Raw genomic sequence first — 17969 nt, 5'->3', positions numbered from 1 at the left:
ACATTCAGACGGAAATAATTCATGCCATGTTAGATTTCAAATCATTCATTTTACAGTGAGCTAAACATATTACACCAATTTACAATCACTTGGTTTCTATGGATACTTTCATAAATTCCTTTCAACTTGACAAACTACAAGGTATATGGTTCCTACATGTTGTTAAATATATGAAAGTAATAGAGATATATTAGTCAATAGTCAAGTTTCATAAGGTAGAACATATGAACTCTGCTTTGTAGAAAAAAAGTAAGCATAAATGTCATAGTTTCTCCCTTCTATAACTGCAAACAATGAAACATATTTTTTTTTTAGAGTGCCTCACAAGCACATATAGCAACAAAGAGTGTAACTATCATGGTCATTTGAAACAGTCTGGAAAACTCATAAGAGATTAAACTACTTCCTCAGACTGTCTTCAGAAATACAGAAATATAGATTATAGTGTTTGAGGAATATAGTTTCCTGTCAGGGATATATATTAAATTTCTACAACATTCTTTAAAATGATATTTCTGACAGTGTAATGGCTCTTTCCTAACTATGTAAAATAATATAACCAAATGCAGAGTTTGTAATGCTTTTAAAACTGAGAATAAGTGAGCAAATTCTCCTCTTGAGTTTTATAACAATCACTGAATAATAGAGTGGATTTTAAATAATAGGATTTAAAAGATATGAGTGTGTGGGTGTACATTTTTCACGTATTTTCTTAAATATAGAGAATATATTGCATGGTTCCTTGGAAACATTTTTCAACCTTATGGTCATAGAACATGTTTATTGAGTGTAGAATAATTGAATACACTATAATAAACATAGTTGCTGCATATAATAGACATAAATAACTGTGGTGAGCATGGCTGTTTTCCACGGTTCTTCAACAGTAAGGAGACTGTCAGCTTTCTTCAAACATTTTCTCATGTATGTATTTTTAATACGAACATGACTACATTGTGTTTCCAGCTTCTTCTATCTGCTCTCCCTACACTCCCCATCCTTCTCTACTGTGAAGGAGGTAAGTTAATATTCAAGTGTCTTGAAATTTATCTGTTATTATTCTGTTGATAATACACCACCCTCAGGGTACAAAGCAGCCTAGGCATACCCTGGCCCTCTATATGCATGGTGTGAAAAACAGAGGACTATGCTTGGCAAAAGGGGACAGGTGACAAAATAGAACCTGGAAAATATATATCTTGTTTTCTCCATGTAAAGTATGTTGAACTAGTATCTCAATTATACCAGGGTGAGAACACAGCTAAAATTAGAAAGAGATTATAACAAGTATTTTGCCTAATTTAAATGTTCCCAAGTCACATACTTAGAGAACAATGATTAACAATCACAGACGTTGGGGATTAACATATAGGAATATGTTAGAATGTTTAATGCAGGCCCAAATCCCTGAAAAAAAGTATATTGTGTCCAGTAAACATAGCTACCAGTGAGAATTCATACTGGATTCTTGAGTAAGAAGAAAAGGTCCATTCTAATATATCAAAACAGCAAATGCTTCCAGATCACTAAACTCTTTATTCATTTACATTTTATATGCGATTCCAAATATGAAAATTCTTGCCACACTGTGCACTCCTGATTTCAGTGTGAGCCTGTAAAGATTATTTTCATGCAGTGTTGGCTATTGATAGCAGTACTTAATTTAGTAAAGCATGCAATGGAATGCTATCTATGTATACATGGTGTTAGTGGAATTTGGAGGTTAGGCCTACACTGGTGTTCATGAGGCAGTTCGCTACTTTAGAGCTTGGATCAACAAAACCTCCAAAGAATATAATTTTTAGAATCCCAAAGGCATGAAATCCAGAGCTTTTCTTTGCTTTGTTGTTAGGCAATAAGAAACAACATTCTTGACAAAATTTCCTGACAGATATTTGTCAGTAACTCTAATATCAGAACTTGCTTCAGAGTGTGACAGTTAGTTCTTTGAAGGCATAGGTCAGAGACAGAAAGGGCAGCTACTAATACATGATTTTGAGAGATGATATCGATTACAGAGCCACTTAAGGTTGCAAACACCATTACACTGGTAAGTTTTAATGTGAAAAGGGCCCAGTTTTACAAAGTGTCTTGTTTTAACTTGTAAGTGTTTAGATTAAGAAAAATCTTTTCTATATCTTACAGGTTTATCGTCTACTAGAAAACTCCATTTCCTCTGGATCAAAGCTACATTAAGCAGATCTAAAATGTATGTTTACTAAGCAGACACATGTTTTCCCAACAGCTGATATCCTTAGTTATACACACTCTCAGTTCAAGCACTAATCTCTCTAAATAAGTGAAATTGTATTCGATTAGTAGGTTAGCATCACATAATATACTCACAAAGCAATAGCACATTCTAAACATCTAATCATCTGTGTGAGATGCAATTATCTAGAAGAAGATATAGATATAGATATATAAAAATAGGTAATATCCCTAAAATATTTTGGTGATTTATAGTTCTTCCTGCTTGGAAGTTTAATCACACTGCCATGATATATGTATGAGATATCTATTCAGGAAAAGAAAATTAGAGGATATTCCTTACCTATCAGTTCACTCTATGTAGGAATACATATTTAAAACTGGCTTTCAAAAGTGGTACAAATATATAGGGAGAGATACCTGTATGGCTGACGAACAAGAAACCATAGGCTCTATTGATTGGTTATTTTGATTGCCTGTACTTGTAAATAAAATATATATTACCAGAAATACTCATATGGATGGACACATTTTACTTTTCCCTCACACCATCCCATCCAGATTTTTGTTTTTGAATTGACAGCAGTCATTCACTGTTTCAATGATTATTGCCTGACATTAACACAAAACTACTATATGTTCTTACAGAGCATTGGAAGAGAAATAGCTTCTTCCTCCCCTCATCAGGACCCATGTTCTGGGTTTGTGCTTTTTGGAGGAGTCTTTGATCTGCAGCAAGTCTCAGAGGCTTGTTTCCCGGAGGAACATTGTACCAATATTGTAGGAAACTTTTTTTATTCTCGATGAAGATAGGGATGGCTTTGGTGGCTTTGGGTCAGTCCTTAACTCCAGGAAATAGCAGACCCCAGGAATTTCCTTTGGAAAGTTGTCTGGAAGTTCTTCGCGAGAACGAGGAATAAATGTGAAAGTGTCTTCTCGTTTTAGCAATCTAAGAAAAAATGTAAATAATGTGAATAAAACAGCAGAAGAAAAGGGACTACATGAACAGAAAAATTTAAGGGTTTAAGTAGCTATTCTTTATCTATACTCAAGCTAATACTTTATGTCTTTGAACATCTGATTGTCACATGACTTCAAATATTAGGAAGTGCTATGATGTGGGACATAATGCTTCATGTTATAACAATTGTATAAAAGCATAATATAACATTTGAAATATGCTATCAAGCCTGGTTTTTTTCTAAATAGCAGTTTCTGAAAAATATAAGTTCAAATTCAATTTTTCCAAAATGAAAGCCTAAGAAAAATGTAAAATGCGGGGCTTTATTTCAAATGTGTAGGACCTAGTTTATATGTTTTTGAAAACTTGCCTGAGTTCTAGAATTTTCTTTTTTATATTTTACAGATTCTAAATATGTATTGAATATATGTTTTGTGCATTGCACACGTAAACAAGTTCTATTAAAGTAATGGCTACAAGTATCCATGATATTTGGTAACAAATTTTAGCAACACATGGTTTCTAATCAAATGTAGTCAAATATTTTGGTTCATGTTTTCCTGTCTCACTCAGAGACTTCTTTTCAGAAGAAGAACACTAGAGTAGATATATTCTTTAAATTTGTTGAATTCCATGTAAAGTTATGTTTGATATTCATATATGAAAATACCAGCCAGCATTTCAATTTAATTCAACAACTCATGAATAACAGATATTGTCCAACTAATCCCCCTCCGTATTCCTATGAGCACAAGCTAAGCAATCTACAGTTTTGTTAATAGAACTAAAAATGGAAAGATAAATAATAAGGAAAAGAAAACCCTCTAGAAATAATTAGAAATGCAGTATAGTAAAACAGAATAGATACTGAAACAAAACAAAACAAACAAACAAACAAACAAACAAAAAAACACTTAATACCAAAAGAAACCCAGAAGAGGAAAATGTGAAAAGGGAGAGAACCATAATGGATTTTATATTTGAGAGGTTAGTTTAAGAGGTGAAGAATTTCATACAGTGAGTATGGAGGGTGAAAGTCAGAAACAACGTGATGAACTAAACAAATGAGTTTCAGGCCATTTGATGGACAGCACTACAGAATACATTGGCAGGGAAAATTAGGGTGAAGGTCATATATTAGGATGCATTTTGAAATCCTTAAATGAAGAGTTTAGATTTTTTGCAAGATATTATAGAAGTAAAGTCATTTTTTTATAAAGACTATACAGCTTCATAAATCAGTTTAGTGTTAACTTCAGCTCCATGATATCATGTAGGATATGGTAGGGAAAAGGAATCATTTTCAAATGTCCCTATCAGGTAAAATTATTATCTAAAAATGACAGTTAGTAATACTAATTATTATTAAATTAGGAGCAGCCTACATGTCATAATCCATAGTTGTAGCATTTTGCTTGTGAAAGGATAAAAAAGCACTTTGATTATGAATTAAATTATAATGTAATGGTTCTATACATTCAAGATGAGAGGCTCATTCTAATATTTTAAAATTCTATAAAGAGCCTGTACTATTTGATCCATACACATAATAATCCTAAAGATGAAAATACTCTTATCTTTTAAGTTTATGAAGAGTAGAAGCGAGTTCAGAAGTAGTGTAAAGTGCTTAAGAAAGCAGCAGGGCCAATGGAGCTTGCTACCTATGAGTAAAGCTGAGTTGGACTGAAGCTGACAAGGCCACCTTGTAAGTAAGTAAGATGACTGTCCACAACAAAACAGAAAAACTGAGGTATGGTGAGGGCATTGGTGACAGACACTGCTTGCTTGCTTACTTTCCATTTGCATAGATGTTCACTTGCAGTAATGTCTAATTAATTACTTTAGAAATAATACATTAAAAATCTTGAAATAGTTATTTAGTTTAGCAGTGAACCCAAAATTATTTTATTAAGCTCAAGTAGAGCAGGCATTGGTTTTATGGTATATCAACCAGGGACATCAATCAGTCTATACTGGTGTTCTGTTTATAACAAAGATGCCTTTAAACATAGGAAAGTGGGGATACTGTAGGTAGGCTAATAGAATTAAGAGAAAAACTAATAAAAGAGGCAATTCATAGAAATATATAATGCAATGTATCTGTCATTCAAATAAATATGCAAGATTAAGAAAGATAAAGTATGTGAATTTTAGAATAATAATAAAAACTACAATAATAAAGTACCACCAACTGTAATATTCAACTAAAAACTCCATCCTTTCCAAATGTACTATAACCCCTAAATCAACAATTAGGGGTTATGACTGCTTCTTTAAATTGCCTATAGTTTGCCTCATCATGCTCTTTGCATTTTGCTATAATTTATATTTTCTGATAATGGAGACAAAAGCAGGTTATCTATGAAACTAATTATAAAACACAAAAAAGAGAGGACAAAGGCTGTTTCAGATACAAAGACTTTTAAATAATTCATTGCATTTTCTTTGGGAGGCAATTCTTGATGATAATACATTGCTCTCTTGTGTTGACTCAACACATTGTCTCATAGTAAATATCATATATTATGCTAGAAATCATAGAGACAGCAGCTTTTGGGGATTTTACTCTTATCCAAGTAAACAATTTGTTATCAATAAGTGATCACAGTTTTAAATTTTAATAATGAAAGCCTTGGTACATAAAGTTAAATCAATGTCCCATGAGAGCCAGGACTTAAGTCTTGGAATGGCTCCCAACACAACATTCTGGATGACTTACTAGGGTACCTGTGAAAGAGATCAGCAATAATGTTTCACTCAGTGTGCCTGGCTATGTTAGGACTCATGGTACTCAGTAAATGACCACATGTGTGTACAGGAACTGGGAATTTAAACAGATCATGCAAAAAGCTCTGATTCACCCTGAAATACTTAGGCCCACATGCCCAGAACAGCTCTGAAACACTTCTTAACAATCCATTTCTTCAGCACATCAGGATTGATAAGGAAATATATATTCTACATAAATCTAAACAAACCCCAGCCGTTTGATGGACAAAAGGAAACTTTGAGAAACACATTTAATATGTATTTGGAAACTGAATACCTTCTGATTTATATGCATATCACTGTTCCTTCAATCAAGAGATTTTGTTTGTATTTTTTAGAAAGATTTTTGAAATTCATTGCTGTTTTGGATCAGGATATGATATTCAGACAGCTCCCTCAGTACTGAAGAAATGAAGCTAGTCTCTGCCTCTCTCTGACATTGCTTTCATGATTTCTCCCATAAGCGGCCCAAGTTTTGCTCTATGGTATAACCTCTTTCAGAACAGGGTTTGAAGCTTATACTGATGTAAATGGTCTGGAAGGAATTTATACTTTAGTACAAGATTCTGGATATTATTTAAAAAAAATGTATAGACTCACAATGAGGAATCTTAATAATCCTATTATTGTATATTGTACCTTCTTCAAATTGTAAGTAGCATACCTAACTTGCAGCTTGAATGTCCATATGGCAGAGGCAAGAACTTGGTCTTCATTCCACTATGCATTTTTTTTCAACTGTATCTTTTTATTTACTTGTTAATTAAGGAAAACATTGTGACTACTTGCTATGAACACATCTCATAATACTTTAAGACCATGGACTCAAGAAAAGTAAGTAACTGCCATTCTCAAGACTTCATACTTAGAATGATCCAGTTTTCAGATTAGTGAGGTCATCAGGAAGATAGTTATCAGATGGTAGTAACTGCTTTCTATGAATCATTATCTGGTTGAATCATTATCTCTGATTATATCATGAGATAGAAGCCAACTTAAAGGGCATTAGAAGGAATTTTGATTTTTTGTTGATAATGTCTTTGTATAACAGTTATCTCATTGGCTGGGTTAATGCCATGGACAAAACATGAATCTAGTTGTAAATTCTAAATGAGGCCAATCATTATATGGATATTCCCAATATGTAAACTTTTAAAATGTTCACATAAAATTAGAAACTTTTTTTTTAAATTTATTTCAACAACTAGAAAAATCTGTACAACGTACAAGGCTGGAAGATAGTGACATTCCCAGATGCCTTTCAAAGAAATAATTTTTTCTTCTACCATCTCTCTAAAGGATTTTAGGGAATATGGATATTAAGGAATAAACCAGGGGTCCTACTCATGCTAAATAATCACTGTCTTTGAGTTATATGTCATATGGCTAAGGTTTGTGAGATAGAATCTTACTGAGCTTGAATTTTCGTCCTTGTACCTTTACTTTCAAGTGATCAGTTTACCTGACAGCAGCACCATAAGACATAAGACAGTGGATTTAAAGCCTAAGCAGGAGGCAGTAGAAGAATTCAGTTGGCACAGCTTACAACTAGAGAGATGATTTGGGACAGTGATCTTTCATAGTCATCAAGTGAAATATATATGCTTCATTCTACTTTCTCTTTGGTTTGTTTGATTAGACATTAAATTCTTTTAGAGAAATTATTTGCATTCAATATTTAACTGTTCAAAATTAGATGTTATCCTGTTTATTAATCCAGTAGATTTGAGCTTTATCCTAGATTCTCTCATCTTTATTTTTTGTTTCTATGTTATTGAGATTAATAACCATGTATCTCTAGGAACAGCTTTACTACAGTGGCCACTAGTGAAAGTTTATGAATCATTTTACATAGCACGATATACCTTTGTTTGTTATTTCACTATTTCTTAACCTTTATTTTTTGTTTCATTGTGTGGGGTTCTGCTTAGTCAGGTGTTAAACTAGGTAAATTGATTCTCCAATTTGTTTTTCTTCCTTTACAATTAAACTATTTTCTAAAAGATTGCTTCTATCACTATGTGCTGGAAAATTCCACATATCATATTTTATTTTCTAGGGGATTATTCTTATTTCATTCTTAATTTAGCTGTATTTTTACTATATTAAACCTATGACAATATTAATCCTATTAATCATTCTCTTATAAAATTTGCTCATTTACTTTCTTTCCTTGTTTCTTGCATTTGTTTGTGTAGCCCTGGGTGACTTGAAACTCACTCTGTCGACCATGTTGGTCTCAAACTCAAAGGTCTGCCTGCCTCTGCCTCCCAAACGCTGACAGTATTAAGGTAGGCTCCATGCCCAGCAGTAGATAGATGGGTGTTGGACCATGAAAGGCAGTCTGTGTTCTTGGTTGAGTGAGGCTTACTTACTCCAGAGACCCAGTAGAAAATTTTACAAGGGACAAAACAGTAAAGCTACGCCCCCAGACACAGACACCTTACACCACAAGCCCTTACTCTATTATCCTATGACTAGACAATGCCCCAAGCTCCCAGTATTCTGGCTAGACTCTACCCATAGTCACCTGATAACAACCAGGCATGCCCTACCTCACAGTTACCTAGGAACAAAAGGTAGCACAACTCACTATAAAAGGGGCTGCTTGACCCCTCCCCTCTCTCTTAACTTCTTACTCTCTTACTCTCACCTCTTGCCCTCCTTCTCTCCCTCCTTTCTCCCCTCTCTCCATGTGGCCATGGTTGGTCTCTACTTTGCTAACTTTTCCAAGACCACTGGCTTCTTCCTCACTTTCCTAACTTGTGAAAAACGCCATGCAGCTTAAAACAAAGGCTTTACAAGATTTTTTTTCCCTACTGCAGGATCCCTGCTGATGGGCTGGCTCAACAAGTTCAAGGTCTGTGAACCACAATAGTTCTGGGTAAATCAATTATCTTCAAATCAAATATATCCTAACTGAACATCCCTAAATTAGGAAAGAAAAAGTCTTCTAAGAGTTTAAAATCCTCAGCCATCAAAACGAGACAGAATTTTTTTGCTTTTCAGGCTGCCCTCTGCTTTGCAGAAGAATGTCTTCTCTGTGTGATTGCTGCACCAGTGTGGTTCTTCGCTCCCAATAGGGGCCTTTCTTCAATTGCTGATTAGATCTGTAGTGCTTGAGGTTTCTCTGCCCCATTGCCCTTAGAGATTTTCTCTGCCTTTGTATTTTAACTGGAAAAACCCCAAACTCAAACTAGGTTCATAGACTGTATAATTATGTTTTAAGAGTGTTATGGAAGAATAACAGAGAGAGAGAGAGAGAGAGAGAGAGAGAGAGAGAGAGAGAGCGAGAGAGAGCATCTTGTATGTTTTTAAGTCTTCTGGAAAGCCCAAGATTTTCCTTCTTTCTACCTGAGTAGAAGAGAAGAAACTGTACTTTGTGGGTCTTTCTTTCTTCCTTCCTCCTTCTTTCCTTCCTTCCTTCTTTCTTTCCTTCCTTCCTTTCTTTCTTTCTTTCCTTTCTATCTTTCTTCCCTTCTTTCTTTCTTTCTTTCTTTCTTTCTTTCTTTCTTTCTTTCTTTCTTTCTTTCTTTTTTAATGCTTCACTATACAAGATCCTGTGCAATTTGAGGATAAGGTCAAAGAAACTTTACATATCTAGTCAGCTAGACAACTTGAAATCCCTTGAAATGAAATTAATTGTTTCCTAGAAACAACATTCCTGGACACACAAAAAAATAAAAATATAGCTCATCATGAAATAAAACATGAGAAGAAAAGTTTTATTCAATTAAAAGCAGTTACTAACATGCTTGGTTGTTTGGTTTTAAGGTTGGCAACTTGTGGGTTCTAAATCTCATAGTAATGGGTAAATTAAAACAACATTATCTTCTGAAAATTATAAAGGTGGAAGTATGAGGCATTTCTGTGTTCTGCACCTCATGACCTTCTGTGGTAGTTTACTTGTGAAGTAACAGGACTTGAGTCCAGAGTCCAGTTTGCATCCTAGTACGGAGAGCATACAGCTGGTCATAATTTCACATCCATGACAACACTAATGCCTTTCATCTTAAACTGTGGGATGTGGATAGGGATGGATAACTTATTGCCTTCTTTAAATACTCCAAATTTGAACTTTAACAGTTCATTATCTTTATATGCCTCAAATTCAAAGAGATTTAAATTGTAAAACACTCATTTAAAAGTTTTGCACACCAACAGATAGAACTTTAAAAAGACATGAAAATGAAAAATTAGACAAGCCTTTGTAAATGAAATGGTTGTTTTATATTTTTATTTCATTCTCTAATGTAACCTCTCCCACTAGCCAAGACATGGCTCTCCTACCTGGGGAGCCAAACAAAAGGCCCTTTTCAACTGCTATGTCTTTCTGAAATACCAGGTAAGGAGCCACCACCCATCGAGCTATGAAAATGCCCAGGGCTGAAAAGGCCTCTGCAGCTACTAAGACACTGGTGCCAAGAGACTTACTGCAGTGTTGACATTATGTAAAAATCATGGCACCTAGAGACTTGCTTTCGTTTTTTTTTTTTTTTTTTTTTTTTTTGTAAAACACATATATACCTGATTTCCTTAGTAAAAGATGGGCTTGGGTCAGACAAAATCCGACTTAGCCTGTTCATTCTCTTCCAACCCCAAACCCCATTAATTTATTTATTTTCACAGGCCCCTGCTTTCCCTCCTAGAGAATCCAGTTCGTGTGACCACAGGTGGATACGCTCTAATCAAATATCTGTCTTTAAACAAGTTTATAATTACACTAGACTGCATGTATAAATGGCAAAGGAATGGATGAATAAAGAAAACATAAACTTTTAGCATTTAAGATACTCCCCCCCCCATATTATTAGTTTTCAATTTCTGGGTCAGAACAGATCAAAGGAAACCTATTATTTTCCACATTCCCAAATCAACCCAAAATAGAGCATAGATTTAAATAAAAACACACACACACACATACTCATAAAAACAAAGGAACTAACTAAGTCATCCTGAGTAAATATGTAGAAGTTAAAAAATTCCAAAGGCCGACCAGCCAGGAGGCACAGACATCAGAAGTGGCAGGGCAGCTGGGACAGGATATTTTTTACCTCCATTTACACCTAGGAGGGACATCTGATCCACAGCCCTCTCTGTCCCTTCCCTCACGCTTGTCTCCAGGGAGTGCTCTGACCCAGAGACAAAGGTGAGATCACCTTTTTCTTTCTGGTGACTTTCTAAGGCTGGACCTCTAAGGAGGCACAGGTCTCAGAAATGGCAGGGCAGGTGGGACAGGATCCTTTCTACCTCAATCTACACCTAAGCAGGACAGCAGATCCACAGCCCTCTCTGTACCATTCCCACAAGCAGAGAGCCTGTCTCCAAGGTTTGTCTGACCCCAGGACTCAGGAGGGTTGACTGATCCACATCCCTCTGCACACCTGTCTTACCAGAGAAGAGCTGATCTCCCAGAAGGGCTGACACAGGCTTATAGACCTACAGCAGGAACAAGCTCTAGCCAGAAACAGCAAGAACATCTAACACCAGAGATCAACAGATAGTGAAAGGCAAATGCAAGAATCTTACCAACAGAAACCAAGACTACTTTGCTTTATCAGAACCCAGTACTCACACCACAACAAGTCCTGGATATCTTAAACCACTGGAAAAGCAAGATTTGAATCTAGAATCATATCTCACGATGGTGATAGAAGAATTTAAAAAGGACATGAATAACTCCTTTAAAGAAATACAGGCGAACACAGGTAAACAGGTAGAAGCCTGTAAAGAGAAAGCACAAAAAACCTTTAAAGAATTACAGGAAAGCACAACCAAACAGGTGAAGGAATTGAACAAAACCATCCAGGACCTAAAAATGGAAGTAGAAACATTTAAGAAATCACAAAGAGAGACAACTATAGAGATAGAAATACTGGGAAAGAAGTCAGGAACCAAAGATGCAAGTATCACCAGCAGAATACAAGAGATAGAAGAGAAAATCTTAAGTGCAGAAGATACCAGAGAAAACATTAAAACAACAGTCAAAGAAAACACAAAATGGAAAAGATTCCTAACCCAAAACATCCAGGAAATCCAAGACACAATGAGAAGACCAAACCTAAGGATAATAGGTATAGAAGAGAGTGAAGACTCCCAATGTAATGGGCCAGTAAGTATCTTCAACAAATTTATAGAAGAAAACTTCTCTAACCTAAAGAAAGAGATGCCCATGAACATACAAGAAGCCTACAGAACTCCAAATAGAATGGACTAGAAAAGAAATTCCTCCTGCCACATAATAATCAAAACACAAAATGCACAAAACAAGGAAAGAATATTAAATGTAGTGAGGGAAAATGGTCAAGTAACATATAAAGGCAGACCTATCAGAATTATACCAGACTTCTCGACAGAGACTATGAAAGCCAGAAGATCATGGGTTGATGTCATACAGACCCTACAAGAACACAAATGCCAGCCCAGGCTACTATACACTGCAAAACTCTCAATTACCATAGATGGAGAAACCAAAGTATTCCATGACAAAACCAAATTTACAAATATATTTCCACAAGTCCAGCCCTTCCAAAGATAATAAATGGAAAATAATAAGTAATAAAGTCCAAAATAAGGAGGGAAACTATATCCTAGAAAAACCAAGAAAGTAATCTTCCAACAAAACTAAAAGAAGATAGCAACATGAACAGAATTCAAACTCTAACAACAAAAATAACAAGAAGCAACAATTACTTTTCCTTAATATCTACTAATATCAATGGACTCAATTCCCCAATAAGAAGACATAGACTATCAGACTGGGTACCTAAACAGGACCCAACATTTGGTTGCATAAAGGAAATCCACTTAAGTGACAAAGACAAACACTACCATAGAAGAAAAGGCTGGAAAACAATTTTCCAAGGTAATGGTCACAAGAAAAAAGCTGCAGTAACCATTCTAATATTGAGTAAAATCGACATTTACCCTAAAGTAATCAAAAAAGATAAGGAAGGACACTTCATACTCATCAAAGGTATGATCTACCAATATGAACTCTCAATTCTGAACTTCTATGCTCCAAATGCAAGGGCATCTACATTCATAAAAGAAACTTTACTAAAGCTCAAAGCACACATTGTACTGCACACAATAATAGCAGGAGATTTCAACACCTCACTCTCTGCAATGGACAGATCATGGAAACAGAAACTAAACAAAGACACAGTGAGACTAACAGAAGTTATGAAGCGGATGGATTTAATAGTTGTCTATGGAACTTTTTATCCTAAAACAAAAGGCATACCATCTTCTCAGTACCTCATGGTACCTTCTCCAAAATTGACCATATTATTGGTCACAAATCAGGCCTCAACAGATACAAGAAGATTGAAATAATTCCTTGTATCCTATCAGATCACCATGGACAAAGGATGTTCCTCAATAACAACATAAACAATAGAATGCCCATGTACACGTGGAAGCTTAATAACACTCTACTCAATGATAACTTGGTCAGTGAAGAAATAAGGAAATTAAAGACTTTCTAGAGTTTAATAAAAATGAAACCATAACATACCCGAACTTATGGGACACAAAGAAAGCAGTCCTAAGTAGAAACTGATAGCTTTAAGTACCTCCAAAGGAAACTGGAGAGAGAATACACCAGCAATTTGACAGCACATCTGAAAGCTCTAGAACAAAATGAAGCAAATTCACCCAAGAGGAGTAGGTAGCAGGAAATAAACAAACTCATGGCTGAAATCAACCAAATGGAAACAAAAAGAACTATAAAAAGAATCAACCAAACCAAGAGCTGGTTCTTTGTGAAAATCAACAAAATAGATAAACCTATAGCGAGTTTAACTACAGGGCCCAGAGACAGTGTCCTAATTAACAAGATCAGAAATGATAGAGGAGACATAACAACAGACACTGAAGAAATCCAAAAAATCGTGAGAGCCTACTACAAAAGCCTATACTCAAGAAAACTGGAAAACCTGGATGAAATGGACAATTTTCTAGACAGGTACCAAAGTTAAATCAAGATCAGATAAATGATCTAAACAATCCCATATCTGCTAATGAAATAGAAACAGTCATTAAGAGTCTCCCAACCAAAAAAGCCCAGGACAAGATGCGTTTAGTGCAGAGTTTTATCAAACCTTCAAAGAAGACCTAATACCAATACTCCTCAAACTATTCCACAAAATAGAAACAGAAAGTCCTCTACCCAATTCATTATGAAGGTACAATTACTCTGATACCTAAACCACACAAAGACCTAACAAAGAAAGAGAAGGTCAGACCAATTTCTCTTATGAATATCGATGCAGAAATACTCAATAAAATTCTTGCAAACCGAATCGAAGAACACATCAAAATGGTCATCCATCATGATCAAATAGGCTTCATCTCAGGGATGCAGGGATGGTTCAATATAAAGAAATCCATCAAGGAAATTCACTATATAAACAAGCTCAAAGAAAAAAAACACATGATCATCTCATTAGATGCTGAGAAAGAATTTGTCAAAATCCAGCATCTCTTCATGATAAAAGTCTTGGAAAGATCAGGAGTTCAAGACCCATACTTAAACATAATAAAAGCAATGTATAGCAAACCAGTAGCCAACATTAAACTAAATGGAGAGAAACTTGAAGCAATCCAACTAAAATCAGGGACTAGACAAGGCTGCCTACTTTCTCCCTACCTATACAATATTGTACTTGAAGTCCTAGCCAGAGCAATTAGACAACAAAAGGAAATCAAAGGGATACAAATTGGAAAGGAAGAAGTCAAATTATCACTATTTGCTGATGATATGACAGTATACTTAAATGACTCAAAAAATCCACCAGAGAGCTTCTAAACCTGATAAAAATTTTCAGCAAATTAGCTGAATATAAAATTAACTCAAGCAAATCAGTGACCTTCCTCTACACAAAGGATAAACAGGCTGAGAAAGAAATTAGAGAAACAACACCCTTCATAATAGTCACAAATAATATAAAATACCTTGGTGTGACTCTAACTAAACAAGTAAACTATCTATTTGACAAGAATTTCAAGTCTTTGAAGAAAGAAATTGAAGAAGATCTCAGAAGATGGAAAAATCTCCCATGCTCATGGATTGGCAGGATTAATATAGTAAAAATGGCCATCTTGCTGAAAGCAATCTACAGATTCAATGCAATCCCCATCAAAATTCCAACTCAATTCTTCACAGACTTAGAAAAAGCAATTTGCAAATTCATCTGGAATAAGAAAAACCACAGGCTAGCGAAAACTATTCTTAACAACAACAACAACAAAAAAACATCTGTTGGAAATACCACCTTGGATCTTAAGCTGTACTACTGAGCAATTGTGATAAAAACTGCATGGTATTGGTACAGTGACAGGCAGGTAGATCAATGGAATAGAACTGAAGACCCAGAAATGAACCCACACACCTATATTCACTTGATCTTTGACAAAGGTGCTAAAACGATTCAGTTGTAAAACGACAGCATTTTCTACAAATGCTCAACTAGTGGTTAGCATGTAGAAAAATGCAAACTGATCCATTCCTATCTCTTTGTACAAAGTTCAAGTCCAAGTGGATCAAGGACTTCCACATAAAACCAGATACACTGAAACTAATAGAAAAGAAAATGGGGAAGAGCCTCAAGCACATGAGCACAGGGGAAATTTTCCTGAAGAGAACGCCAATAGCTTATGCTCTAAGAACCAGGATTGACAAATGGGACCTCATAAAACTACAAAGCTTCTATAAGGCAAAAGACACTGTCAACAGGACTAAATGGCAACCAATGAATTGGGAAAAGATCTTTACCAGTGCTAGATGTGATAGAGGGCTAATATCCAATATATACAAAGAACTCAAGAAGTCTGGCAGAGGTGGCACACACCTTTAATCCCAGCACTTGGGAGGCAGAGGCAGGTGGATTTCTGAGGTCTACAGAGTAAGTTCCAGTACAGCCAGGGCTACACAGAGAAACTCTGTCTGGAAAAACCAAACCAAACCAAACCAAACCAAACCAAGCAAAAAACAAAACAAAACACAACAAAGAACTCAAGAAGTTAGACTGCAGAGAACCTAATTACCCTATAAAAAATGCAGTACAGATCTAAACAAAGAATTCTCAACAGAGGATTACTGAATGGCTGAGAAGTACCTAAGGAAATGTTCAAAGTCCTTAGTCATCAGGGAAATGCAAATCAAAACAACCCTGAGATTCCACTCACACCAGTCAGAATGGCTAGGATAAAAAACTCAGGATAAAGCAGATGCTGGAGAGGTTATGGAGAAAGAGGGATACTCCTTTGCTGGTGGGATTATAAGCTGGTACAACCACTCTGGAAATCAGTTTGGTGATTTCTCCAGAAATTGGATATAGTACTACTAGAGGTCCGAGCTGTACCACTCCTGGGCATATAGCCAGAAGATGCTCCAACATGTAATAAGGACACATGCTATACTATGTTCATAGCAGACTTATTTATAATAGCCAGAAACTGGAAATAACACAGATGTCCCTCAACAGAGGAATGGATACAGAAAATGTGGTACATTTACATAATGGATTACTACTCAGCTATTAAAAACAATGAATTTATGAAATTCTTAAGGAAGTAGATGGATCTGGAGAGTATCATCCTGAGTGAGGTAACCTAATAACCAAAAAATACACATGGTATGCACTCTCTGATAAGTGGATATTATCCCAGAAGATCGGAATACACAAAGTACAGTCTATAAACCACAAGAAACTCAAGAAGAAGGAAGACCAAAGTGTGGATACTTTGTTCCTTCTTGGAAGGGGAACAAAATACTCATGGAAGAAGTTGCAGAGACAAAGTATGGACAGAGACTGAAGGAAGGACAATCCAGAGACTGCTCCACCTGGGAATCCTTCCCATATTCAATCATCAAATCCAGACACTATTGTAGATGCCAGCAGGTGCTGGCTGACAGGAGCCTGATTAGCTGTGTCCTGAGAGGCTCTGATACTACCCGACTAATACAGAAGTAGAGGCTCACAGCCATCCATTGGACTGAATACAAGGTCCCCAATGAAGAAACTAGGGAAAGGACCCATGGAACTGAAGGGTTTGCAGCGCCTTATGATGAATAACAATATGAATTAACTAGTACCCTCATAGCTCGGTGGGACTAAACCACCAATCAAAGAGTACACATAGTGGGACTAATGGCTCTAGCAGCATATGTAGCAGAGGATGTCCTAGTTGGTCATCACTGGGAGGAGAGGGCTTTGGCCCTGTGATGGTTCCTTGCCCCAGTTTAGGGGAATGCCAGGGCCAGGAAACAGGAGAGAGTGGTTTGGTGAGTAGGTAGAGGGGGAGGGAACAGGGTTTTTTTTGTTTTTGTTTTTGTTTTTGTTTATTGATTTTATTTTTTTTCTTTTTTTCAGAGGGGAAACTGGGAAAGAAGATATCATATAACATGTAAATATAGAAAATATCTAATAAAAAATAAATAAAAATATCCAAAGCCATACTCCACTTAAAGAGCTAAATCTATATTTTCATGTACTATTTTGAAAAAAAAAGTCCCTTATACATTCTTCTAATGTAGTGTTTCTCACAAATCATAATTTTAGAGAAAGGAAAGCTAGAATGTGATATGAGAAAATGACTTCACAAGCTCTGAAAACCTCATCTCTGGTGTGTTCTAGAGTTTTTAGCACTCACACAAGTGTGAAAGTTGCAAGTCAACTAATTGTGTTCATTAAGCCACTCACTATTCTCAATTTAAAAAAGAGAGAAGTTTAATGTTTACCTCTTACAGAGTTTATTTGTGGTTCTAACATTATTGAAGGTTGAGAATATACATATTACTTAAAGGGTGCTTCATAAATAATAAGATCAAATATGTTGGGATTATACTTGCAGATGTGAAGAGTCCTCAAGGTTTCTAAAAAAACAACTTTATCCAATATTATGAAAATTTACCTCGTAGTGGCTCCCCCTTTTTTTATGACTTTTTTTGTTACATATTTTCTTTATTTACATGTAAATTTCTCCTTTCCCAGTTTCCCCTCCAAAAAAACAAAGAAACAAA

At 35.6% G+C, this 17969-nt stretch overlaps 1 protein-coding gene across 1 annotated transcript in view; it reads right to left on the bottom strand.

Annotated features, from left to right (window-relative positions):
- Window positions 1-1365: 1365 nt before the first annotated feature.
- Window positions 1366-17969, bottom strand: part of Gucy1a2 (guanylate cyclase 1 soluble subunit alpha 2) — a 322813-nt gene continuing 306209 nt past the window's right edge. Inside the window, exon 8 of the mRNA XM_031346426.1 lies at window positions 1366-3160. Within this exon, the coding sequence (XP_031202286.1) occupies window positions 2953-3160 (208 nt within the window). The 3' untranslated portion in view covers window positions 1366-2952. The remainder of the gene's footprint in view (window positions 3161-17969) is intronic.

Source organism: Mastomys coucha, unplaced genomic scaffold (genome assembly GCF_008632895.1).
Source record: "Mastomys coucha isolate ucsf_1 unplaced genomic scaffold, UCSF_Mcou_1 pScaffold24, whole genome shotgun sequence".
Taxonomy (NCBI): domain Eukaryota; kingdom Metazoa; phylum Chordata; class Mammalia; order Rodentia; family Muridae; genus Mastomys; species Mastomys coucha.
This window is presented reverse-complemented; position numbering and strand designations above follow the sequence as displayed.